This window comes from Agelaius phoeniceus, chromosome 11, assembly GCF_051311805.1.
Source record: "Agelaius phoeniceus isolate bAgePho1 chromosome 11, bAgePho1.hap1, whole genome shotgun sequence".
NCBI lineage: Eukaryota > Metazoa > Chordata > Aves > Passeriformes > Icteridae > Agelaius > Agelaius phoeniceus.
Window position 1 is genome coordinate 3942794 of NC_135275.1, and position 26634 is coordinate 3969427.

General features: G+C 52.7%; 3 protein-coding genes across 4 annotated transcripts; 1 reads left to right on the top strand and 2 right to left on the bottom strand.

Moving 5' to 3' along the window:
• MKRN2 (makorin ring finger protein 2) lies at positions 1-10564 on the bottom strand. The gene is made up of 8 exons (XM_054640432.2): positions 10422-10564; positions 9599-9727; positions 8385-8530; positions 6405-6709; positions 3736-3950; positions 2173-2283; positions 1641-1785; positions 1-459 (listed from the first exon to the last, which is right to left on the bottom strand). Exons 1-8 carry the CDS (start codon positions 10445-10447, stop codon positions 313-315), a joined length of 1224 nt encoding a protein of 407 aa, XP_054496407.2. The 5' UTR covers positions 10448-10564; the 3' UTR covers positions 1-312.
• MKRN2OS (MKRN2 opposite strand) lies at positions 10551-15286 on the top strand. Of its 2 annotated transcripts, none has more exons than XM_077184688.1 (4): positions 10551-10782; positions 11717-11766; positions 12333-12495; positions 14568-15286. In XM_077184688.1, the coding sequence occupies exons 1-4, from the start codon at positions 10586-10588 to the stop codon at positions 14785-14787; spliced, it is 630 nt and encodes a 209-aa protein (XP_077040803.1). In that variant the 5' UTR covers positions 10551-10585; the 3' UTR covers positions 14788-15286. The 2 variants fall into 2 exon arrangements, with proteins under 2 accessions (XP_077040803.1, XP_054496035.2); XM_054640060.2 differs by having other exon boundaries at positions 10559-10782; positions 14587-15286.
• TSEN2 (tRNA splicing endonuclease subunit 2) lies at positions 15004-26634 on the bottom strand. The gene is made up of 12 exons (XM_054640212.2): positions 26585-26634; positions 25384-25573; positions 24571-24652; positions 23863-23899; positions 20189-20687; positions 20015-20092; positions 19499-19549; positions 18694-18832; positions 17663-17699; positions 16814-16925; positions 16323-16412; positions 15004-15913 (listed from the first exon to the last, which is right to left on the bottom strand). Exons 2-12 carry the CDS (start codon positions 25555-25557, stop codon positions 15854-15856), a joined length of 1359 nt encoding a protein of 452 aa, XP_054496187.2. The 5' UTR covers positions 25558-25573; positions 26585-26634; the 3' UTR covers positions 15004-15853.

Sequence of the window (26634 nt, forward strand, 5' to 3'; positions counted from 1 at the left end):
TCTAATTAGCAACAGTTTTTACCAGCTGAAGCTTTCACTGGACCTGTATTTACACTACCACTCAGCTCACAAGACAGCAGATGTCAGGCCAGAGAGGGAGAAAACCCTCCTGGGATTAAGGGATTTTTTTCCATGCAGCCAATTATTTTTTTCTTTTAAATATATTTTAGTTTTTGTTGTTGTTATTGTTGTTGCCATATAAAAACTATCTGAAAACTTGACCAGGACTGCACAAGTAACCAGCAGGGCACGTTTTGTTCTACCTGTGCTGGAGAGATAAAAGCAAGGCTGGGAGGCAGCAGCACTGGGGGCTCAGAGGAGCTCTGGGTGCTCGCTGGGCTCCTCCTCAGCCCCAGAGAGGTGCATGAAGAGCTCCCCCAGCTCCGTGACCTCGGCGTCGGGCGCGCTGCGGCTCTCCCTGTCCTCGATGAAATCCCACAGGCGCACGGAATTGAAGAACTGCAGGAGAGACAGAGCAGCCTGAGCACCCCTGGGGCACGGACACATCTGAGGAAAAATCCTTCTGCCAGGATCTTTCCTCCTGAGACACTGGGAAGCTTCAGCTTCTCCATGTTTTGCTGCTTTGGAATGTGATCTGGAGAATTGTTTACCCAGCATGTGAAACTGTTTTTACTTGATGCCCAATGACAGCCCCAGCTGTGTCGAGGCTGTGAGCAGCCACAAGATTTTATTATCATTCCATTCCTCTCCTTGCTAGCCTTCTGATAAAATCCTTTCTTCTTTTAGTATAGTTTTAGTATTTAATTTTCTTTTAATATAAAATATATCATAAAATAATAAATCAGCCTTCTGAAACATGGAGTCAAGATCCTCATCTCTTCTCTCATTCTAAGACCCCTGTGAACACCCCCACAGCCCTGGCCTGTGTTGGCACCTCCCCATTCAGACCAGCCTCAGAGGTGGCTGTGAGCTCTGGTGACAGCCAGGGGAGGGGACACAGCTGGGGCACAGCCAGCACCACCTCCTGAGGTTTTGTCTTTTCAGCTGCCCTGAGTGCCAGCACAGGAGGAGCTGTCAGTACTGTGGGTGAAAGCTTTAAGGGCAGAATCCCTGTGAGGAAAGCTTTGGACTGGTCACAAAACCAAACATATTCAGAAGCGCTTCTTTTGCTCTCTACAGATGCAGCCCAAGTTTAGTAGGATTATTATCTGTCTTCAGCACACTAAGAAGAAAATGAACCAAAGCTTCCCCAACTTCAGCTGTGCCTAAGACAGTACCTCTGGCCAAGCCCCAGAGTACTGGACAGCATGGCACAAAGCCCCTCAGACAGCCTGAGGGGTGAGCTCCCTTCTGCCTGAGGCAAGAATCATGCACAACTAACAAACTCTGCTCCAAAGTTCACACAGTACCATGTCTCCACATCAGTCAGTCTGTGAGCCAGTTTATACTGGTCAGAAATATCCATTTGGCTCATAACTGGAGAAATTTGGTAAAATCCAGGCATAATGAGAGACACTCCCTGTCTCCAAGGACAAACCCTTGCCCAAGAACACTGAGGGGCTTTTTGTACTTGTCCTGCATGGCAGGAAGCACTGGCAGCAGCACAGCTGGGGCTGCAGGAGCAGCAGGGGCTGCAGGAGGGGCTGCAGGAGCAGCAGGGGCTGCAGGGCTCTCCTTACCCTGACAGTGCCCTCGGAGCTCAGCTGCTTCCTGGGTTTCTCGGGCTCGGCGCGGGTGCCGTCGGGGTAGGCGTGCAGGTACAGACACTTGCCCCCAAAGGGACACGTCCCTTTGCCTTGCTCAAAGTACTTGCAGGGCTTTTTCCTGAGGAATCACAAGAGAGAGGTTATTGCCTTCAGCTGGAAGGGCAGGGGGTGCAGCTCAGTGCCCACAGCCACTGAGCTGAGAGCAGCGATGTTCTTCCATTTTCCTTCCCTCAGGCACCAGCAGTGGTGGCTGAGGGATCCACACAAAGGCAGTTTTGGCAAGGGAGCTGAAGGAGCTTCAACATTTCTGAGCATTTTCAACATTGTGAGTGTCTGACCTACAATTGCACAGGCACAGAGTGAAGCAAAGTGTGAGCAGAGATGAGGAGCTCTCTGCAGAGGGGGCTGTAATTCCATTCAGTTTAAAAAGAAAGGCTCAGCAATTGACTGAGTCTTAGAGCAGCTAAAGAACAACGTGAGGGGTGTGGGTGGCTGCTGAACTTACCCCACTCCCTGCTTGAAAGCTTCAATCAGCTCATTCTTCTTCTCCTGCTCTTCCACCCAGTACACGCTGGGGATGACAAACTCGGAGATGACGCGGCACTCGGGGCAGGACCTGGAGGAACAGCACAAACAGAGATGCTCTGCTGCCTCCCACACTGGGACCCTCCTCAGTGAGCCCCAGCAGAGAGGATCCTCCCCAGAGAAGGGCATCTGTCACCTCAGGCAGCCACAGACACCTCACTGAGCTTTGGGGCAGTTCCACTTGCAATTACTCAGTTCAGGACACCCAGGGCTCGTGTTGGTTTCTGCACTTGAGCAAAAGTTTGCACATTCCTCCCATGGGCAGAGACAAACTCTGTCCTGGGAGTGCAGCAGGAAGCCAAAAACACAAATTAAGATGTCTCAGCCCTTTGAAATGCAAGGAGCTGATGATCCCTTCAATGACATTTGCAGTGAAAGTTGTGCAGAAAAGTCTGTTTTGGTAGAGGACTGAAAATATTCCCCACCTTTCCTTGAGTCTGTTTGTAACTTGGGAGATGCTCAAAGAAGGAAACTTCCCTGATTGGATGTTTTAAATTCTCTCTGAGGGGAAACATGTTTGGAACCCATGTTTTGTGGAGCTAGAAGATAAAGGCACTCACTGAGGCAGGTAAAGTGTGGTTAGTGGGACAATGACCTGGAGCAAGCTGGAACTGAGGGAGAAATCCCATCATTGAGCACATCCATAGGAAAACAAGGCAGTTCTTGCAGAAGCCCCTCACTGCAGTGGGCACTGCAGGGATAACAGCTGCTCCATCAGCTCATGCCAGGGCTGCTGTAAAGATTCTGTGTCTGCTGCTCAGCACTGGGACACCAGGACACTGGGGACACCAGGACACTGGGGACACCAGGACACTGGCAATGGGAGCACTCCAGTGTCAGCAGGAAATGAAGCATTTCCACAAGGGGCAGAGCTCTGCCAGGTGCCAGCTGCTCCAGAGCCCACTGTGCCCACTGAGCACAGGAGCAGAGAGGGCTGAGTGGCCAGAGCTGCCATGCAGGGCTGTGGGATGAGGGAAGTGCAGCAAGGGACAGCCAGGGCACCCTGCTGCTCCTGCAGGCAGCTCTCCCAGCCCAGCCCTGGGCGTGTCTGAGGTGAGAATGTGAGTCCATGCTCTCAGAAGGCTGATATTACATTATATTATAAAACCATACTAAACTCTAGAGAAAGGATACCTCAGAAGGCTGGAAAAGAATGATAATGAAAGCTCCTGCCTCAGAGAGTCCCACACAGCTGGCTGTGATTGGTCATTAATTAAAACCAATCCACATGGAACCCATCAAAGATGCACCTGTTGGGAAATGATCCCCAGACCACATTCCCAAACAATCAGATAATTATAGTTTGCATTCTTTTCTGAGGCCTCTCAGCTTGCCAGGAGAAGAATCCCTGGTGAAGGGACTTTGCAGCCAACACCACGGTGACAGCCCTGGGCCTGGCAGAGCTGGGGCAGGCTCTGCTGAGCTCTGCAGCTCCAGCCCCCGTGTGTGAGCAGCTCAGTCCCCAGGCAGGTGCAGCACTCACTTGATGATGGGGTTCTCAAACTGCTTGGCACACCTCCACTGGCGGATGCAGGACAGGCAGTAGGTGTGGGTGCAGTTGGACAGGATCCCAAACCTCCTCTCCGAGGCCGAGGCCTTCTCATAGACCACCTCCATGCAGATGCTGCACACCTTGTCCTGGCTGGCCTGGATGGCAAAGGCCCTCTCCATGTCGTGCTCAAAGGTTGCCATGCACATCTGCCAGGGGACAGGGCACTGTGAGGGACAGAGGGCACACCCAGCCCCTCTGGAGAGCATGGGGCACTCACTGAGGGCACCACTGCCAGCCTGGCACACCCAGCCCCTCTGGGACAGCAGGGGGCACTCACTGAGGGCACCACTGCCAGCCTGGCACACCCAGCCCCTCTGGAGAGCAGAGGGCACTCACTGAGGGCACCACTGCCAGCCTGGCACACCCAGCTCCTCTGGACAGCATGGGGCACTCACTGAGGGCACCAAGTACCAGCCTGGCACACCCAGCTCCCTCTGGGACAGCATGGGGCACTCACTGAGGGCACCAAGTGCCAGCCTGGCACACCCAGCCCCTCTGGAGAGCAGGGAGCACTCACTGAGGGCACCACTGCCAGCCTGGCACACCCAGCTCCTCTGGAGAGCAGAGAGCACTCACTGAGGGCATCACTGCCAGCCTGGCACACCCAGCCCCTCTGGAGAGCAGAGAGCACTCACTGAGGGCACCACTGCCAGCCTGGCACACCCAGCCCCTCTGGAGAGCAGGGAGCACTCACTGAGGGCATCACTGCCAGCCTGGCACACCCAGCCCCTCTGGAGAGCAGAGAGCACTCACTGAGGGCACCACTGCCAGCCTGGCACACCCAGCTCCGTCTGGGACAGCATGGGGCACTCACTGAGGGCACCACTCCTACCTGTCCCTGGCACAGTTTAATTTAAAGAACATTAAATTCAATCATGTATTTCAGCCTTCAGTGCTCTCCCAGCTGTCACAGATAAAGATGCCAGGGTGCTTCACTCACCCCTTTCTGCATCTCTGTCAGAGAACAGGTACTGAATTATTTGGTGCTTCAAACACCCCCCAAAAAGCATCTCACAGAATAGGTGCCACACTCAAGGTGCTGCTCTGACTATAATTAAGGCCACATTCATTCACCAGATGCTAATTTTTACCCAGGTGAGGAATTAGTCTCTTATTTCAGCTTTCCTCCAGCATTTCTCAGCCCAGCAGTGACAATGCAGAAGCCATTCCCACCGCCACAGCACTGCAGGGTGAGCTGGTGCCTCAGGCAGAGCCTCCCACAGCCCTTCCCTTGGGAGAGCTGCAGTGGGAGAAGGCAGCAGGGCAGTCCCAGGCAAAACCCACAAGCTGCTGCCTGCAGCCAGCTCAGCTCCAGAGGCTTGAGCTGGCCCAGCACCATTCTCCAGAGCAGCAGTACAGGAGGAGCTCTGTGGGAGAAGCTCCACGTTGAGCTGGACCTCTCACTAGTCCTAAACACATTCATACTCTTCACCCCAGCAGCCCTCCCAGGAGAAGGGCTGTGGGAGGCTCTGCATGAGGCACCAGCTCAGCCTGCAGTGCTGTGGCTGTGGGAATGGCTTCTGGATCCCATTTCCTCTTCTATCCAAGAACCTCAACAACACCCCCAACACAATTACAAACACAGTCAAAACCTCCTTCCTAATCAGCCTAATCCCAATAGCAATCTCCATCCACTCTGGAACAGAAAGCCTCACCTCCTTCTGAGAATGAAAATTCATTATAAACTTCCAAATCCCCATCAGCCTAAAAAGAGACTCCTATTCCCTCACCTCCTTCCCCAATGCACTGTTCATGTCATGATCTATCCCTGCTGAAGATTGCAATGCAGGATGTTTTCCATTCCCATCTCTGTGGCTGGTTACCTTTGCCAAGTGGGCAGTTTGCCTTATCTCTCTCTTGGAGTGACCACATTCACACCTGCCTGGGAGGGGACATTGCTGATAACAGCTACTGAATGTCCCTGCATGCCTGATAAGAACTGTAACATCCCATTGGGAGATGTGAGCCCAGAGGGAGGAGCCAAGCATTCCTACCCAGATAGAATCCTGAGGTTTGGAGACACCAGCACGGCTTCTGCACGGGATTCCCCAGAGGAACAGCAGCTGCCTCTCCTTCCCCTGGATCTTCAGAGGCAGAATCCATCCTTCTCTACAGGACCCCCTTGCTCCAACAGAACCACCCCTGACACTGCAGGAGGGCTGCAGCCACAATTCCAATGGGACTGCCACCAACAGCCTGACCCACAGGGTGTCAGGCTGGGTTCTGACTCTGGCACTGTTGTTCTAGTGCACTGCATTGTTTATTTTATCCTTTTATTTTATTTTCTTCCCTATTAAAGAACTGTTATTTCCTGCTCCCATATTTTTGCCTGACAGCCCCTTAATTTAAAATTTATAGCAATTTGGGGTGGGGAGGGTTTACATTCTCCATTTCAGGGGAGGCTCCTCCCTTCCTTAGCAGACTCCTGTCTTTCCAAACCAAGGCACTCCTACAATTTCCAACATGAGATATGGCCTAGACCCCTACATTACAACACTTTCCACCTCCCTGCTGTTCTTCCTAATTCCTACTCATCCCACTCCAAGGCTGAGAGCAGCCAGCCCCAGCCCTGCCCTGAGCTGCCCCAGCTCCCCCTTTACCATCTCGTGGGCTTTCCTCTGCTCCTGGTCGAAGGGGTGCAGCACCTGGAGGCCGCAGATCTCGCAGAGCTGCCCGTGCAGGTAGAGGCAGCGCTCCCCGAAGTGGCAGGCGCCGGCGGCGGCGTAGGGACACAGCTGCTGGGCCGGGCTGCAGGGGGAGCCGGCGGGCGCCGCCTCCTCCAGGCCGCTGCAGATGGCCTCGAGGTACGAGTGCGGCTTGGCCTCCTCGGCATCGGCATCGGCGGGCTCGGGGCAGCCCGGCACGGCCCCGGGCGCCGCCTGCTCCCGGCTGGAGCCGCACAGCTCTGCGGGACAAGCACAGCGAGCGCAGGGTTAACGCTCCCTCCCCGGGCGGGCCCATCCCTGAGCCCCCTCTGCTCGTGCATGGTGGGGTTCCCAGGGTGCCTGCTGAGCAGGGCAGGGTCTGTGCAGCTGTGCTCTGCACAAACCCGCTGGAAACCACAGGAACACCAGCGCTGCACAAAACCTCCGGGAGCATCAGGTGTGACCAAGCAGCCCGGGACAGCCCTGGACACAGCCCTGCCCACACTGGGACCCTCCTCAGTGAGCCCCAGCAGTGAGGATCCTCCCCAGAGAAGGGCATCTGTCACCTCAGGCAGCCACAGACACCTCACTGAGCTTTGGGGCAGCTCCACTTGCAATTACTCAGTTCAGGACACCCAGGGCTCGTGTTGGTTTCTGCACTTGAGCAAAAGTTTGCACATTCCTCCCATGGGCAGAGACAAACTCTGTTCTGGGAGTGCAGCAGGAAGCCAAAAACACAAATTAAGATGTCTCAGCCCTTTGAAATGCAAGGAGCTGATGATCCCTTCAATGACATTTGCAGTGAAAGTTGTGCAGAAAAGTCTGTTTTGGTAGAGCCTGAAAATATTCCCCACCTTTCCTTCAGCCTGTTTGTAACTTGGGAGATGCTCAAAGAAGGAAACTTCCCTGATGTTTTAAATTCTCTCTCAGGGGAAACATGTTTGGAACCCATGTTTTGTGGAGCTAGAAGATAAAGGCATTCACTGAGGCAGGTAAAGTGTGGTTAGTGGGACAATGACCTGGAGCAAGCTGGAACTGAGGGAGAAATCCCAGCATTGAGCACATCCATAGGAAAACATGGCAGTTCTTGCAGAAGCCCCTCACTGCAGTGGGCACTGCAGGGATAACAGCTGCTCCATCAGCTCATGCCATGCCTGCTGTAAAGGTTCTGTGTCTGCTGCTCAGCACTGGGACACCAGGACACTGGGGACACCAGGACACTGGGGACACCAGGACACTGGCAATGGGAGCACTCCAGTGTCAGCAGGAAATGAAGCATTTCCACAAGGGGCAGAGCTCTGCCAGGTGCCAGCTGCTCCAGAGCCCACTGTGCCCACTGAGCACAGGAGCAGAGAGGGCTGAGTGGCCAGAGCTGCCATGCAGGGCTGTGGGATGAGGGAAGTGCAGCAAGGGACAGCCAGGGCACCCTGCTGCTCCTGCAGGCAGCTCTCCCAGCCCAGCCCTGGGCGTGTCTGAGGTCTCCCAGGATGGGGTGGGAGATGAGAATGTGACTCCATGTTCTCAGAAGGCTGATTTGTTATTTTATGATATTATATTAAAAGAAATGCTATACTAAACTCTCGAGAAAGGATCCATCAGTTCTTACTGAAGCCCTCTGACTGAAGTGGACACCTGGACACCTCCAGGAATGAGGATTCCCTCCCAATCCCTGACCACCCCCTCCATGAAAAAACTCTTTCCAATGTCCAGCCTGGAGCTCCCAGGCCTGAGGGCTCACACAGCTCCAGGAGCAGAGCCTGACATCCCCCACACAGAACACTGCCCTCCCTGCCCCTGAGCTGTCACCTCACGGAGGGAGGCTCCAGGGACAGCTCAGGCTGGCCTTGGAACTCCGATAAGCACCGGGGACAGCATCTCCTTCCCTCTCTCCCTCCCTCCCCTCCCTCCCTGCCCGGCAGAGCAGCTCCCACTCACTCCTGTCCCGCAGCACCAGCGTCCTCTTCTCCCTCCTGCTGCGCGGGGCACCGGGGCCGGGCTCGGGGGGCGCCCGGGGGCTGCCCGGGGCCACGGGGGGCGGCGGGGCCGCGGCTCCGCCCGGAGGGAGCCTCACGTGGTCATACCTGCGGCACGGAAACGGCATCGGGAACCGGCACCGGGAACCGGCACCGGGACACCCAACCCACAGCTGACCCGGGGGGACGGGATCCCGGACAGACCGAGGGGACACAGCCCGGGGGAACCGGGGGGACACAGCCCGGGGGGAAACCGGGGGGACACAGCCCGGGAGAAACCGGGGGGACACAGCCCGGGAGAAACCGGGGGGACACAGCCCGGGGGGAAACCGGGGGGACACAGCCCGGGGGGAAACCGGGGGGACACAGCCCGGGGGGAAACCGGGGGGACACAGCCCGGGGGGAAACCGGGGGGACACAGCCCGGGGGGAAACCGGGGGGGACTCCAGGGAAACTGGGGACATATTCCAGCAGAACTGGGGACACACTGCAGCAGCAGCCAGGGGACTGAAGGGGCTGCTCCATGGACACAGCCAAATCTCCAATATTTTCAGGGAACAGAAACATTCCCCAGCTGTGTCTGGAGCTGGACACGTGTCCCAGTGGCAGGAGAAGCACAGCCAGGCCCTCCCTGAGCCCTGCAGGAGCCCAGGCAGCCACAGCAGCTCCAGGGCAGCACTGATGGAGCCTGGCACATGGACCAGGCAAGGCAGGGAGCTGAGGGGAGCTGCAGGAGCCTCAGCTGGCAGGGAATCAATCCATGCCTGGTTCTCCCCAGGCCATTCCCCTGAGAGGTTTAACCTGCAGACTGCAGGGAGAGCTGTGGAACTGCTCAGCCCTGCCCCAGCCCAGGGGACACGAGCAGGGCACTGCCCCGAGGCAGAGCTGAAAGTCCCCAGCACTAAAACTGAGCTCTGGGATGAGTAGGAGGGAGCTGCACCAGGAGCTTCCACCTGCAGCTCTGACTGAAGAACAGGGTGGGAAACACACCTGAATCCCAAAGCTCCATTCCTACAGAGCAAAACAACCCCTGACGCTGAGCCGGAGCAGAACTGCATCACTGCAGGTGAAAGCTGCTTTAGGCTCGGGCAAAACTCACATTTAAGAAATGATTTCCTTGCCCAGGTGCTCTGTGCCTGCCCAGGAGCCCCCGCGGTGCCCAGGCACGGTGCTCACCTGCAGCGGGAGCCGTAGGCACACTGCCCCTTCTGGTAGTACTTGCAGATGGTGGAGGATTTGCTGGTGGCCAGGTCATGGGAGAACAGGCACTTGCTGCCCTCCCGACACACGCCCTGCAAGAAATACCTGCGGAGAGAGAGACGCGGCTCACTCAGGGCGGGCGCTGCCGCCACGCTTGGCTTTGCTGTGGTTTGTTTGTTTGTACAGAAGCAGCGGGGCTGGCAAAGCCCTCCAGCCCTCGAGCCCGAGCTGTGCCCGGTCTGTGCCCAGCGCGCCCCCGAGCAGAGCGCCCCACGGCCACCGCCAGGGATGGGCACTGCCCGGCGGCCCCTCGGGACCCCAGAGCCGCTTCATGAACAAAACTCCCCGAGGCGCCCTGGAGGAGCCTTCCCTGCTGACCCCGCCTGTTCCCCGGGCACCCCGCGGGCCGGGACCCCGGGCAGCCTCAGGGACAGCGCAGGGCTGGGGACAAGGAGGGGACAAGGGGGCAGCCACGACCCCCAGCTCGGCACGGGCCGGCTTCGACGGGGGAGAGCGGAGCGAAGGGCTGTGAGGAGCGGGGCAGGGGCCGGGGCAGTGTTTGAGGGGTGTGAGGGCTCCGGGCCCGGGCGGAGCGTGGGGGGCGTGAGAGCGGAACGAGGCGCTGGGAAGGCGCGGGGCAGGGACGGAGGCGGGGAGCCCGAGGGCCGTGAGGGCTGCGCGGGCTCTCAGGGCCGTCAGAGCTGTGCGGGCCCTGAGGGCTGTGGGGGCCGTGCGGGCTGTGAGAGCTCTGAGGGCCGTGAGGGCTCTGGGGGCTCTGGCCCGGCCGGGCCGCGCTCACCTGCACGTCACCTGCTTCGTGCTCATCGTGCCACCGCACTGTCCGACCCGCCCGGCTCCTCACGCCGCGCACGGAGGTTCCGCGGCACGGGAGGCGTGGCCGCGGCCCCGCCCCGCCCCGCGGCCGCGTTTCCGGCCGGACGGTTTTGGCCGGCGCGCCGGGCCATGGCGGTGCTGCGCGTGCGCCATTGCCGCGCGCTCCTGTACTGCCGGCGCGCGCCGCCGCGCTGCCCCGCGTGCGGAGGGGACCTGCGCGGAGCCGGGCTGGCCTCCGCGCCTGTGCGCCTGGACAGCCCCTTCCGGCACGGCCACCGGCAGCCCCGCGCCTTCCTCGTCAGGCCCACCCGCGGCACCTTCCTGGAGTAACCGCCAGGGGGCGCTGCGGGAGCGCGGCGGGACGGGGAGGGGAAAGGGCGGGAACGGGGCGGGACCGGGAATGGGAATGGGGAATGGGGAATGGGGAACGGGGAATGGGGAATGGAGAATGGGGCGGGACCGGGAATGGGAATGGGGAACGGGGAATGGGGAATGGAGAATGGGGCGGGACAGGGGAGTGGGAACGGGAACGGGGAGGGACAGGGGAGGGGAACGGGGCAGGACAGGGAATGGGAATGGGAATGGGGAACGAGAATGGGGAGGGAATGGGGCAGGACAGAGGAATGGGAATGGGGAGGGGACGGGAATGGGGAGGGAATGGGGCAGGACAGAGGAATGGGAATGGGGAGGGGACGGGAATGGGGAGGGAACGGGACGGGACGGGGGAGTGGGAGAGAGGGAAATGGGGAGAGAACGGGGCGGGGCAGGGGAATGGGAATAGGGATGGGGAATGGGAATAGGGAATGGGGAAGGAACGGGGAGGGACATGGGGAATGGGAATGGAGAGGGAACGGGGCGGGACAGGGGAGTGGGAATGGGGAGGGAATGGGGCAGGACGTGGGAGTGGGAACGGGGAATAGGGCGGGCACTGAGAGAAATGGGGAAGGAAAGGGGATGGGAAAGGGGCGGGCACTGAGGGAACGGGGAGGGAAAAGGGCTGGGAAAGGGAATGGGTGGGGAAAGGGAAGGGAAAAGGGAATGGAAAACGAAGGGGGAAGGAAATGAAATGGGAAGACAAGGGGAGGGGTAAGGAAGGGAAGAGGGAAGGGAAGGGAAAGGAAAGGAAAGGGAAGGAAGGGAGCAGACGGGCCGGGGCTCAGGGCCCGGGGAAGGCCGGCTGTCCCCCGGCAGGTGTCGGGCAGCTCTGCCGGGCTGTAGCGGCCCCCGCTGTCCCTCAGAGCCGCTCTGCTCCTCCCGCAGCGGCTACGACGGGCACTGCGACCTGCACGTGGGCATCAGCAGCTCCCAGGGTGAGCAGCGCCCGCTGTGCCCCCTCAGGAGCCACCCCAGCTGCCACCCCGTCTGTTCTGGGCGTTCCTGCTCGGAATGGCCGGGATGCACTCACTGGGAATGGCCTCACCTTGCAGCACAGCTCCAGAGCAGATCCATTCCCCTGAATGGATGAAACAGGCCCTGAATGGAATAGACAGGTGCCTTCCACCCCAGGGATGAAAGGCTGGGCTTGCTTTAAAGGAGTTACAGTTCAATTGAGTTGAACACAGTTCTTGCTAATTCTAAAACACCCGTAATTAAAAATCATTTTTAAAAGCCCCATTAGAAATCCTATTGGGTTCTACCTAGAGTAGGCCCACCCATCATTTCAGATGTGTATTTCATACAAAGCCAGTCTCCTTTGGGGGTCAAAAATGAAGCCTGGTTGTTGCTCTGATTATTAAACAAGCCAACCCTTTTTTCCAACCAGGCTGTGAGAATGAGAGCAGGTTTTTGCTAGAAGCCAGGACTGCATTTCCTGCTCAGCTGGTGGGAAGCTGGGTCAGAAGAAAGGCCCAGAAGGGCTCTGTGTGTGTGTTTGCAGGTGTGGTGTACAACTACGACCAGGAGGGCGTGCACAGGGATGGCAGGGGCTGGGAGCAGTGCATCAGCATCCCCCTGGTGCAGCCAGACATGTGGGAGCTCCTGCAGCACTGGGACAGCCTCCTGGAGGAATTCTCCCTGGAACAGGCCTGGCTCCCTCACAGGTGTGTGTAACAGCTGGGGTGAGTTTGGGATGGGCCTGGGGTCACTCAGGACACCATTCCTGGCAGCCTGGCCTGGCCTGGCTGCACAGAACGTTCTGAATTTTAAGTAAAGCTCAGCTGCTGGAACATAAAAGCCCTAAAGCAAGAGGTGGCTTTAGGGAATTTTGCATTAAAGCCCCAGTTCAATGCACCATTACCTGCATGCTGCTGAGTACAAAAGTCCAGGCACAAGTCCATAATTCTTTTTCTAGCAGTTTGAGGTGTATTTGCATTTAAAGGCTGAGCACAGCGATGGGATTCTTGCCCTGTTGTTGTTTTTGCTGTAAGTAAGTGGTGAGAAATGGAAAGCAGGCTGATTCCTGCTCTGCTGGTGACAGAGCAGCTCTCCAGGAAAGCAGCACTCCTGGAACTGTCCCTCAGTGACAGCAGCTGTGACACTCACAGCCTGTCTGGGTGCCACTGAATGAATGCAACCATAAAAGAAAAAAACCCCATCAAATCAAAAGCATTTTTTAGCAAGTTTCTATGTGCTGACTATATAATTTTGGGGATCAAACATTACCCCCCTAAAGAAGATAAAATTTCTATTTGAAATCAAATTTTCTAATATTTACAGAGCTGGTAAAACCAACAGAACTTGTCACTTTTACAGTTCCCAGTAATATTAAAAGTGCCTTGACATCCAAAGATCACTGGCAGAAGGGCAGAGATGTGTGCATCCCTTCTCCTGGCTTTCCCTGGTTTTTCTGACACAGTGACCTTTTTCCACAGCCACACCAGTGACCACTGAACTGAAAACAATTTTAATGAAATCCTCTGCTTATTTTTTCAGTGGACAGGAACTGCACTGAGCTAATCCTGTAACTCCTTTGGGTTCAGGCCAAACCTAATCTGGTTTTCTTGAGAGCTTTTCACTTACTGCAGGGTGGTAGAGAAATCACAGATAGTATTTGAAACGAGCTCCCACTCCCCCGTGGTGGCACACACACAATTAACTCTGGGGCTGCAGGAAAGGGCTGCTCACAATAGCTGGAAGAGCAAAGGCTAACAAGGTAAAAGACAAAGAAATATAAAAAATAAGAACTGCTTTTTGTCAAGCCTTGCAGCTCTCATTTTTACAGAGTTCAGGCTGGGAGGTGCCACTTGTGAGGAATATATGGAAGCACTGGCAGGGAGGGCGAGTAACTGGAGAGTATTCCTGGAGTAAACACTGCCCAGGAGTGGTGGTGGGTGCCAGTGCCCTGCTGAGGGGGGTTTGGTGATGGCATTGCCCTGCTGAGGGGGGTTTGACACTGGCAGTGCCCTGCTGAGGGGGGTTTGGTGATGGCAGTGCCCTGCTGAGGGGTGTCTGGTGATGGCAGTGCCCTGCTGAGGGGTGTTTGGTGATGGCAGTGCCCTGCTGAGGGGGGTTTGACACTGGCAGTGCCCTGCTGAGGGGTGTCTGGTGATGGCATTGCCCTGCTGAGGGGGGTTTGACACTGGCAGTGCCCTGCTGAGGGGTGTCTGGTGATGGCAGTGCCCTGCTGAGGGGGGTTTGACACTGCCAGTGCCCCACTGAGAGGGGTTTGACACTGGCAGTGCCCTGCTGAGGGGTGTCTGGTGATGGCAGTGCCCTGCTGAGGGGCGTTTGGTGATGGCAGTGCCCTGCTGAGGGGTGTCTGGTGATGGCATTGCCCTGCTGAGGGGGGTTTGACACTGGCAGTGCCCTGCTGAGGGGGGTTTGACAATGGCAGTGCCCTGCTGAGGGGTGTCTGGTGATGGCAGTGCCCTGCTGAGGGGTGTCTGGTGATGGCATTGCCCTGCTGAGGAGGGTTTGACAATGGCAGTGCCCTGCTGAGGGGGGTTTGGTGATGGCAGTGCCCTGCTGAGGGGTGTTTGGTCACTGACACTGCTCAGTGAGGGGGGTTTGGTCAGTGACACCGCCCCGCTCAGTGAGGGGTGTTTGACAATGACACCGCCCCGCTCAGTGAGGGTTCTTTGGTCACTGACACCGCCCCGCTCAGTGAGGAGGTGTTTGGTCAGTGACACCGCCCTGCTGAGGGCTCTTTGGTCACTGACACCGCCCCGCTCAGTGAGGAGGTGTTTCCCCAGGTACGAGGAGCAGCAGCACAACTGTTTCACCTTGGCCTTGGCGTTCATCAACCGCGTGCGGCAGGGCCGGGGCGGGCCGGCCCTGAGCAAGGCGGAGTTCACGGAGCGCTTCCTGCTGGCCCGCAGCCGGGACGCCGCCCGTTACCTGCGGCTGCAGCAGCAGCTGGCTCACAGCGATGTCTACGTCGTGCCCTTGGCTGAGCACGAGCAGGAGCAGGAGAGCCTGCCTGGGAGCCACAGCCCGCTGGAGTAGCGATGGGAAACGAGGGGATGGCTCCACCTCAGGGGTTAAGGTTCAGTGTGGTTAAAACACCATTAACTAAACCCTGCAGCTCAGGGAGGATCAGGATACTGAGCATTTCTGCATTTCAGGGAAGTTACACACACACAATGTACACACTACAGAGAATTTCCATGGGAACTATTCCTGTGGAAAAATGATTTGTGATTTAACATTCACTGTGTGCTCTGTTCTGCAAAGACACTTCACACCAGAAATCAGAACAGCTGTGGAATTCAGGGATTTACAGATGAACTGTGGGAACTTCAGCTGTAGCAGACCAAAGTGGCCTTTTCTGTCATATTTGTTTGATGAGTGAAAAAGGGAACATATGTTTGTGTGCTGCTAAATCCCATCCTTGTCTGATGATTTCCTTTCCTGTCTGTTAATTACTAATAAATGTACCAACAAATAAATCCAGCCTCTTGCCTGTCAGATTTCTTTTCCCATTCTGAACTGCAGGGTAAAGGTGAGGTGGAGTTCAGATACCTGAATGTGAAGCTGCAAATCCCAAGGGAAGAAACACTTCTCACCCAGAGTGGGAGAGGTGCCCAGGCCCCAGAATAAATTTAAATTCTGGGAAGAGTTCCTCAGTTCTGAGCTGTGATTGTAGAAGTTCCAGGGTCCCAACTGCAACAACCAAACCTCTCCCCAAATCCAAATTCGAATTCACCAAGACTGTGAAGTCAGGTTTGTGCTGCCATAATATCAGAAATACTGTTCCTAATGACTGCAGTGTAACCACCACTCAAACATGCACCTTTTTATCTTTTCTATTTTGAGTTGGGACACAGCTTTTCATCTGCTCACGTACATTTTTCAGTAAAACATTCTCTCCAGTAAACAGGATACAGCTCATTTTAAACAGCATTTATACACAGCATTTTATGTTGCTAGGAAATGTTCTGAGGCAGCAGTTCATCATGAGATCAGGTGAAAACCAACAAGGAGTGGTTTTTAACAAGTGAGGTTTTCCTGTGCAGTCAGTTAAAGCTCATCGGGCTCGCTGCGCTCGCGGGAGGAAACCCAACGGGACACGATCAGCTCCTGGAGTAAAAGCCAGCAGTGAGGAAGGAAAATCCCAAAAGGCACAGGAAGTCAGTGAGGGATGGGGACTGGGTCTGTACAACTGATTATGTGTATGATGTGGCCACTGAGGTGTTCTGGCAGGTGACTCTGTTTGCTCCTGAAGAGAGCTGAGCTCTCACACTTTCCCCCTTTTATTTCTGACCTTACCTCAGCCCTGCCATCTCTACAGGGTTTTAGGAAGCCCTAAATGCTGCCAGGCCCAGTATCAGCAACATTCCCATTCCCACAGGAGGTGTAAAGCTTACAGAGATCCCACAATGCACTTTGCATGAAGGAATTGGATTGTATTGCAGCCACATGTGCAAAACCCAAATCAAGGCAAAGAAGGCAGAGTTGTCCCAGGGAGTGTGAAAAAGCAGGAACTCACCTGAACCTTGATTCTCTTCATGCACTCTGGGCTTGCCATCTCCTCTGCAGTCATGTCAGAAGGTCTGATCAGGTAGCACAGCATGAGCTCCTGTGGGCAGCAGCAAACACAGGAATCTCAGTGGGTTAGGGAAGCACCGTGGAGCTCACACTGACAGCCTCAGGGAAATTCCATCTCACTGCTCAAAGGAAAATCCTGGGACATGGAAAGGGCTTTAAAAACTGCAGTGGCAATCAGGAAACAAGGGTCCCTCAGGTCTTGCTGTTCCTCACACAACTTCTAACATTCCTCCAAGTGGCAGAACTTTCATAATTATTATTATTTAACAATAATTCTCCCAGGATTCACCTGGATATTGATAAAGGAAACTTCTCTGCCACTGGCAGATCAAAGTTCAGCAGGAGGATTCTCTTCCCAGCCTCAGTCCAAGTCCCTGCCCTTTGGAGCCAAACTTTATCATCCCAAAGGTGGTTTTTCCCCAGAGCTTGTACCTTAGAAGCATTTGCATTTGTTCTGTTCAGCCCAGACAGGGACATCCAGCTGAGGGGTCTGCGAAGGGAACCTTCAAAATTATCATCCACCAACTCAGCAATGACAGAGTAACTGGGAAACACAGCAGGCAGGACAGGTCACAGAAAGGAAATTGGCATTTTCTGAGGACAACTCAAGAACCAGGGGCTAAAAACTGGCATTAAACAATCTGCCAGCTTGCAAACTGTGACATTGAGTCTTTCTATGAGGAAAAGAGGAGAAATACTGAAGTTGTGCATGTGCCCAGTGGTGCCTTCCCTCCCCACCCTTCTGATGTTTGTAGCATTCTCTTTGTTCATGCCAAGCTGACATTTATAACCAATTTATTATCTAGGAGTTTAACCTGACTAGCCAACAAATAAAGACAATTATCATCCCTTAAAAGCTCTCCCAAATTACATAAATTACCCAGATCACCTATTTTTCTAAATTAGTATTACAAAATCCAATTATTTTCCTGAGTCCATCATCATCTGAGTATAAATCCACTGCAGCTTGTGATTTTGAATGCCTGTTATTTATATTTAAAGAAATGGTGTCATTTTCTAAATTAGTATTACAAAATCCAATTATTTTCCTGAGTCCATCATCATCTGAGTATAAATCCACTGCAGCTTGTGATTTTGAATGCCTGTTATTTATATTTAAAGAAATGGTGTCATTCAGCTCCTCTGCTGAAGGGATTTTCACATTCCCAGTGTGAACACAATGTATTTTGAGTGATGAGTATGTGCTGAACCAGTGAAGATGCTAAACTGGTGTGAGTGCAATTGAACTGAAAGAAATGAGCAGAAACAGGAGTGTCAAACCTGGCATGGTAGAACGGGGGCCCTTTCCTATACAGCACTGAAACAAAAGAGAAACACCTCAGTCAGATCAGAGTTAAAAGGGTTCAATAGCAGGGCTCGTCAATATTGTCAAATGTTCTGTAAATTTTAATTACACAAGAAAAAAAACCTCAACTCTTCTGAATTCTGCTCAGAATTAGGCTGTCCCAGCAAGTGGAGAGAGGGAAGAGCAGCAGAGTGACTCAGGGCAGGGCAGGTCAAAGGCAAGGCAGAAGAACTTTAGGAATTAGCAATTGTAGGAATGAGTTTAGGATGGCATTTTTTGGCAGGGATGATGAATTCAGCCAGAGCTACACCCTGACCTAAAGGATTTGCTCAGCACACCCCCCAAAATGTGCCACCACTTCAGCAGCATTAAAACACCTGTTGGGCTGCACACATCCAAAAGCACCTGACTCAGTGCACATTCTGTAATAACTGCACTGCTTGTGTTGACATGAGCCAAACTGAGCTCTTGAGCTCCTTAGCAAGGACACCACTCATTAATTCTGTGATATTAAACCTCCAACCAAGAATAAAAAGAGCCAAGTCCATTCTCTGGCTCCCCCAAAACCCACACAAAGAAACAGTGCTGGCAGTGAGCTCAGCAGAAGTCCAGCTTCTCTTAACTGGGATGAATGAGGTGCATGAACTTTATTGTGGATTGGGATCTGAAATCAAACCTGTTATTCTAGAGACTGTTAACACTGCAGGAGATGAGCTTAGGAGAGGACAGAGAAAGTTGGGAAGGGAATTTCAGTGCAATCCTGTAGGAATTATGAACCTCATGAAGCAAACCAGACCTTCCAAGCTGTGTCTTCACCTCCTGGATATGGGATGTTCCTTTCCTCTCCCATCCCAACTTCACTGCTAACCCCAAACGTCCTCTGCCAACTGCAATCAGCAAAGGCTGCTCCAGTCCAGCAGCTCCTCACTGAGTTCCCCTCTGGAGTTCTGCCTTGCCTGGAGGAGGGCTGGGCAGGAAATGACCCCATTTTTGGGGAGGTACTCACAGAGATCCGTGCCATACTTCAGCCCCACCTTGGGCACCCAGCCCTTGCCCCTGAAGTAGTGGTAGGCCATGTAGGTGGTTTTGAAATCAGGCTTCACCTCACTGAACACTTGCCACAGCTTCACGATGCTCAGGGGCTCCTGCAAAGCACACAGCACTGAGATAAACCAGCCATGCTCTGCTGCACAGCATGAAAAATACTAAATACCACAGCAGCAAATCCCAAACACCACAGCACCAAATCCCAAACACCACAGCAGCAAATCCCAAATAAACAGCGCAGGCTGCTGCACAGAGCAGGAACTGCAGCCAGCAAAGCAGAACCCCTGGATTCAAGGCAGGAACCTGCTGCTCCACTTAGTGGCTCTTTTAGGCAGTTCACAACCAGACCCACAATACCCCTGTTAAAGGAAAGGCTGATAAATCTTCAACTAAAAGCACAGGTTTGAATTATTATGGCATTACATGAATTAATGCTTAAAACTCCAAGGAGTTTTGCCATCTCAGGTGTGATTATTTACCATATTGTTTCTCCTATAATTCCTGCTTAAGTTAAAACAAAAATCTTTTTTCTGCAGACAGACAGTGCTTAATTATATTGGTCTTGGTAAACTTAAAGCTTTCAGAGCTGCATTTCCTAAACAGAAATATCATTGCTTGTAAGAAAACCTTCCCAGTTCCTGTGTTTGATATTTCCTCCTCCAGAATTAACAGCACAAATCACTGCCATACAGGTGAAGATTCAGACCAAACCATATCCAGAGAAAAAGCATCCCCAGTAATCCAAAATTAATCCAATCTCTTACCTCACCATAATAAATACTTAAACATCCCAGAGCATACACCAAGAAAAAAGCCTGAAAAAACAAACAGAGGCAGTTTTACTGACAGCTGCATTCCTCCTGTAGTTTATACACAAAGCCTGGCAAGAACAAAGGCTCCATTCATTAATTTCCTACCATGTCATCCCTGCTGGAGGCATGCTGTTAAAACTGACATGTAAATACCATGAGAAGCACCAGAATTGAAACAGGATTCATATCAATGTTGTATTCCTGGTATTTCTGTATTTAAGTGCTGTCACAGGTCTCTGTGTCAGTGGGATTACTCACCTAAAGCAAACAGGATTGGACTCTGGTTTTAACCATCTCAGGCAATTATCACAGCACATTAAAGCTAAGTTGATGACTAAGACAATCCAGGTCCTTAGAGACACAGGACCCAGTATTTTAGAACCATATTTTCAATGACAGTGTAACATAGATTAAAGTTTACTTTTTCAGATGAAAAGCAAACTAACTTGCACTGTGCTTGACACATACCTCTTCCAAGCTGAGTTGTAAGTACTCAAAAATCCTAAATGGGTTTTTTCTGCATACTAATACTTCCTTCTTGACAAGCTACAAGAAAAATTGACTATTATTAAAATGTTGAACTGGAAAAAATAATGAATTCTGAAAGTAGTTTTGTCTAAAAGATTAGATCATTTTTCTTACATTCTCATGTGCATGAGTGGAGTCATCCTCAGGACAGGAGCTTCCTTCTTCCTCCTCTTGCACCAGCACATATTCTGGAGCACATTCCCTGGAGTCCATCCCCTCCCAAGCCCTCTGCTCAGGGCTCTGCTTCCCCTCGAGGCCCCAGAGCACAGGAGGGTGCCTGTGGCAGGACCCTTCAGCCATTTCCCTGGGATCCCCCTGTTCCTGGTCCCTGGAGGCACTCCCAGGATCCAGGGCTGCATCTCCTCCCTCCTTGGAGTGCTGCTTCTGACCCTCAGGGCTTTGGGCTCCCTCCCTGCCAGCAGATTTCCTGCACACTTCTGCATTTCCTGGGCTCCCTGTGGTGCAGCTGTGCTCAGTCTGTCCATCCCCATCCCCTGTGCAGAAGGGCAGCCCCAGGGGCTGGGTGTAACTCTCCAGGATTCTGCTGATGGAGCAGCTGTCCAGGCCCTGCTCCTGCAGCACGCTCTGAGCCCACTGCACGCGGCGCTGGTACCTGGGGAACACAGAAAGGAGGAACTGCAGGGATTGATCCTTTAATTCACACTGCAAACCCCACAGGGTGCAGCACAAACACCCCCAGCAGCTGTGGGCATAAATGGGATCAGTGCTGGGGCTCCAGGTTTTTAGGGAGCCTCATGAACACCAGGATTCTGCTGCCTGCTGTGCCTTTGCTTGGCCTTTCCAGTTCCCTGGCAGCAAACAGCATTGCTGAGCCCTGCCAAGGGCTGGGCAGGTTCACCAGGCACAAGGTCCCTTCTCCCATGAAATCTAAGCCTGAGTTCCCCACAAATTTGGAATTGGAATTGTGGGATTGAAACATGGAACAAGAGCTTCAGCTTTTATACAGCCAAGGACTGAGAGCAGGAGCTGCAAAACTCTGCTGTAACTGCCTGGAAACAGCAATGGCACAGCAGGAACAGCAGTGGATCATTCTCCAGTGGGAATCACCCTTTGGAACCAACCCCTTAAGTCTGAACACAGAAAGGAGGAACTGCAGGGATTGATCCTTTAATTCAACTGCAAACCCCAGAGGGTGCAGCACAAACAGCCCCAGCAGCTGTGGGCACAAATGGGATCAGTGCAGGGGCTCCAGGTTTTTAGGGAGCCTGAACCATGGAACAAGAGCTTCAGCTTCTATACAGCCAAGGACTGAGAGCAGGAGCTGCAAAACTCTGCTGTAACTGCCCTGGAAACAGCAATGGCACAGCAGGAACAGCAGTGGAAAATTCTCCAGCAGGAATCACCCTTTGGAACTAAACCCCTAAGTTTGAACACAGAAATGAGGAATTCCAGGGATTGATCCTTTCATTCAACTGCAAACCCCAGAAGGTGCAGCACAAACAGCCCCAGCAGCTGTGGGCACAAATGGGATCAGTGCAGGGGCTCCAGGTTTTTAGGGAGCCTCATGAACACCAGGATTCTGCTGCCTGCTGTGCCTTTGCTTGGCCTTTCCAGTTCCCTGGCAGCAAACAGCATTGCTGAGCCCTGCCAAGGGCTGGGCAGCTTCCTCAGGCACAAAGTCCCTTCTCCCATGAAATCTAAGCCTGAATTCCCCACAAATTTGGAATTGGAATTGTGGGATTGAAACATGGAACAAGAGCCCTCCCACTTCAGCTTTTACACAAGGACTGGGAGCAGGAGCTGCAAAATTCTGCTGTAACTGCCTGGAAACAGCAATGGCACAGCAGGAACAGCAGTGGAAAATTCTCCAGCGGGAATCACCCTTTGGAACCAACCCTCTAAGTTTGAACACAGAAATGAGGAATTCCAGGGATTGATCCTTTAATTCACACTGCAAACCCCAGAGGGTTCAGCACAAACAGCCCCAGCAGCTGTGGGCACAAATGGGATCAGTGCTGGGGGCTCCAGGTTTTTAGGGAGCCTGAACCATGGAACAAGAGCTTCAGCTTTTATACAGCCAAGGACTGAGAGCAGGAGCTGCAAAACTCTGCTGTAACTGCCCTGGAAACAGCAATGGCACAGCAGGAACAGCAGTGGAAAATTCTCCAGCAGGAATCACCCTTTGGAACCAAACCCCTAAGTTTGAACACAGAAATGAGGAATTCCAGGGATTGATCCTTTCATTCAACTGCAAACCCCAGAAGGTGCAGCACAAACAGCCCCAGCAGCTGTGGGCACAAATGGGATCAGTGCAGGGGGCTCCAGGTTTTTAGGGAGCCTCATGAACACCAGGATTCTGCTGCCTGCTGTGCCTTTGCTTGGCCTTTCCAGTTCCCTGGCAGCAAACAGCATTGCTGAGCCCTGCCAAGGGCTGGGCAGCTTCACCAGACACAAGGTCCCTTCTCCCATGAAATCTAAGCCTGAGTTCCCCACAAATTTGGAGTTGGAATTGTGGGATTGAAACATGGAACAAGAGCTTCAGCTTCTATACAGCCAAGGACTGAGAGCAGGAGCTGCAAAACTCTGCTGTAACTGCCTGGAAACAGCAATGGCACAGCAGGAACAGCAGTGGAAAATTCTCCAGTGGGAATCACCCTTTGGAACCAAACCCCTCAGTTATATCCCTGAGGAATGACAATAATCCCATCACTGAGATATTTACAACTTTCAGCTACTATTTCTCATAGTCTTCAATCATGACAGAGTTTTTAGAGCCTTTTCTCTTGGAATATAACATTAATTCATTGTTAATAACATTTAATGTTATTAAAATAACATGAAGTCAGTTGAAACATGACTTTTCACTCTGTGAAGGTGAAAATCTTGCACAGCATTTTTTATTTCCCTGAACAAAATCCTCAGGCAGCAACTTCAGCCCAGGTAACAAGGACATTAAATGCAAATTCCAGGTGTCAACACAAACACAAGTGCCCCTGCAGGCTCCTGATAAAGCTGGATAATTCAGGGCTCTGCTCTTTGGTATATAGAGGACACTCCTCTCTGTCCTATTATTTAATTACCATTTAATTTGCACTTGCAGGTTTCTACAGAGGCAGAGCATTTTCAATAAAATCCCACTTTTATTGATGCTCAGCATCTGCAAGCAGCAGTAACTGCAGCAGCATTAGTAATAATATGGTTACTGTTTTCCTTACCTAAAATTGAGGGCTGCAGGAGCAGAATTTTCAAATTCAAGTGAATTTTTAAAGTTATCATAGAATTGAGTAACTCACCTGCACATGCTTAATAGTTTATACACTATTTAAACAGAAAAACAGAAAGTAGCCCAACACTGTTTTGCCAAATGTACAAACTACCAATGTTAACTGAGACTTTAAAAAAAAGGTAAAATATCAAAGTATTGTAAAAGTTCAAGAGCTGCTTCAGCTACACCATAAAAACCCAATATGGAAATGGAAGAGATATTTTAAATAGCCTGCCCCAGAAACTTCTTTTCCTGCTCCTCACTTGAAGAATGTTTATTATGCTTGTAATTGTTATGAATTAATTACCCATTCTATGCATGCACTCAGCCTTGGTTTCTATTCAGCAATCAACACCTGCATGAAAAACCACCCTGAGGATCATCCCCTACCCTATTTCTGCTTCTTCTAAAGTGATTTAGAAATGAAATAATGAGAAAATAAATGGAAGCAAGTCACCCTCAGTATTTATACAGCCAGCAACCTGAAACCCAGTGTGAGAAATAGAAACCAGGACAATCTGTTTCCTAAAAACACCAAGAAAAAAGCAAATTATTCACTTACTTTTGAGCTGTAATTATGGGCATGCTGGTGTTAACACCTGTGTAAAGAAAAAGGATCCATTGTTTTAGCAATATAAGGGTGGTTTTGTGTGATTTTGGTCACTGGGTGATCTGCAGCCTGGGAATTGTCCCCATTTTCAGTCCTCAAAGCCATTTTGGTGCCACTTTTCCAGCAGGGACACAGCAGAACCAGGAAAGGTACAAATGTAACAGGCTGCACAGAGGAGAATTAAATACACTTTTTTCTCCAGACACTTATGGAGGGACAGGATAAACTCCAGTGATGGCACTGGGACTTCACTGTCATGGCAGAGGTGAGTACAAAATGAGGTTTTACATAAATGGCCAAGAGCAGAATGGGTGTGACTGGCTCCAGGCAGACTGAAACCTTCACCAATCCCTCCCTCATCATTGCAGGGACACCAAAATCTGCAGATTAAACCCAAGGAAAATAAGGGGGAAAAAAGCCCCAGGATGATCCCTTTACTTCAGTCTTCCCCAGCAACAACTCAGTGAAGGTTTGGGTGAATGCACTAAGGAATTATCCACATGGATTTCAACTCTTGGATTGTTCCTAGGCATGAGAGATGGGGAGAGACAGATATCCTTCACCTGATCCAATCCAGCAGACTGTTCTGCATGTAATTTATAAAAATATACCTTCAGGGGGTGAGGAAAGGTGAGAAGAACTCCCAGAGCCCCCATTTACCTCTCCACTTGGCCAGCAGCTGAGGATCTGAAATGCTGAACACTGGGCGGCTCCTGGAGAGGATCCCTTTGCCAAAATAGCCCTGCAAAGGACAGAAAAGCCCAAATCATCTCATGGCACACAAATTAACTTCTACCCCCTTATAAAATGTGCAATGGTGCCACCAGCTGGAGCAAACAGCTCAACTCCTGCAGCATTTCAGCCCTGCCTAAAGCTTGTGTAGCTGCTGGTTCAGTATTCAACACCTGATTTAACCAAGTGTTTAAATCCCATTTAGCCTGGAGAGTGTTGGGCCTTTTCCCTGAACTCTAAATATTTGTCAGCCAAAAGCTCCCAGCAAATGTTTGAAAACAACACCTGAAACCAAGGAGGTACCACTGCATTAGAATGGTACTCAGACAGAAAAAACTGAACACAGCTTGTTTTACAGAGGAATAAATCACTCTGAAGTTCAAAGAATTATACAAGCACTTATAAAACATTAATATTTCAACCACTTGAGCTTTAAAAACAAGAAAATGCTTTGAAAAGTTGCACAAAATGCTGAAAGGAGACATAAACATGAAGGCTTTGCAGCTGTTTCTTAGCTCACAATGTCACTTCATTCCAACATTTATTTGCTTGGATAAGAAAGATTTTTCACATTTCATACAGAATATATTTTTTTTTGTACTGATTTCAGGAGAGAAGGGAAATATGGAGAATCACAGGAGGCTGAAGTGGCGGGAAAGATAAAGGCAGCAGATTTGAACCAGTGTTATGTTTTACCTGCATTTAAAACACTACAAACATTGTGCAAACAGGGTGCAGCACCTTGTTGTAGAGCTGTTCAATATCCTCGGGGTTCCTCACGATCACATTGTTGTTGATGATCTCAGCCTGGCAGAGTCTGAAATCCTTCCCTCCCACATCCACAGGAAAGGGAGCCTTGTAGGTCTCGAAAACTCTTCTTTTCCTTTTTGGGGGGTGAAAAACTGCTTCTGCCATGTCTTAATTTATCCTCCTAAGGAGTGGAAAGAAAAGATTTAACAGCCGGGGATTAAGGTTCACCCATTTTTTTTGTATTTCAGCAAGACCCCTCCTACAGCAGCACATTCTCCGTGGATCCTGCAGGGTAACACAGGTTTAATTCTGCAACTCAGGCAGGGATGTGCTGGAGATCTCGGATCTGCCTCTGGGGCATCCCCAGCACAGCAGCCAGAGCTCATGAAGGAAACTCCAGCAATAAAGGAGTAAAATACATCCAGGAACAAAGCAGAGCAACGAGCACAAAAGCAGAAACCATACAAGTGCTTAAATATGAAGCGATGTGAACAGCGTGAGCTCCAGCAGCGCTGGGGCAGCGCTCGCAGAGCAGGGCGGCACTGCGGGGCCGTGTGTGCGGGACCGGGGCTCACAGGGGCATCCCGGGGCTCCCTCCAGCTCCGACACCCTGGGGCTCTGGCACTGCAGGAGAGCCGCGGCCCGGCAGGATTCTCCGCCTGACACCGGGATCCGCTGGGCCGAGGGACCGAGATCCGCTGGGCCGAGGGACGGCGGGCAGCGATCCCCTCAGGGATCCTTCAGGGCTGCCCCGGGATCCATTCACGGCTGCCCCGGGATCCCCTCACGGCTGCCCCGGGATCCCCTCACGGCTGTCCCGGGATCCCCTCAGGGCTGTCCTGGATTCCCTCACGGCTGCCCCGGGGAGCTCCCCGGGATAGCCGGGCCCTGCTGCAAGACCCGCACTCGGCCCGGGGTGTCCCGGTGAACTCCGGGGCAGTGTCCGGTCGCGGTGGGTTTGAGGGGCAGTGTCCGGTCCCGGAGTATCCCGGTGGGTTTGAGGGGCAGTGTCCGGTCCCGGGGTATCCCGGTGGGTTTGAGGGGCAGTGTCCGGTCCCGGGGTGTCCCGGTGGGTTTGAGGGGCAGTGCCCGGTCCCGGGGTGTCCCGGTGGGTTTGAGGGGCAGTGCCCGGTCCCGGGGGGTTCGGGCAGACCGAGTCGGGCCGTTCCCGCCGCCCGCGCGCACCACGCACCGTCACTGTCACCGTCACCGCCGCGCCGCCACCGCGCCTGCGCACTGAGC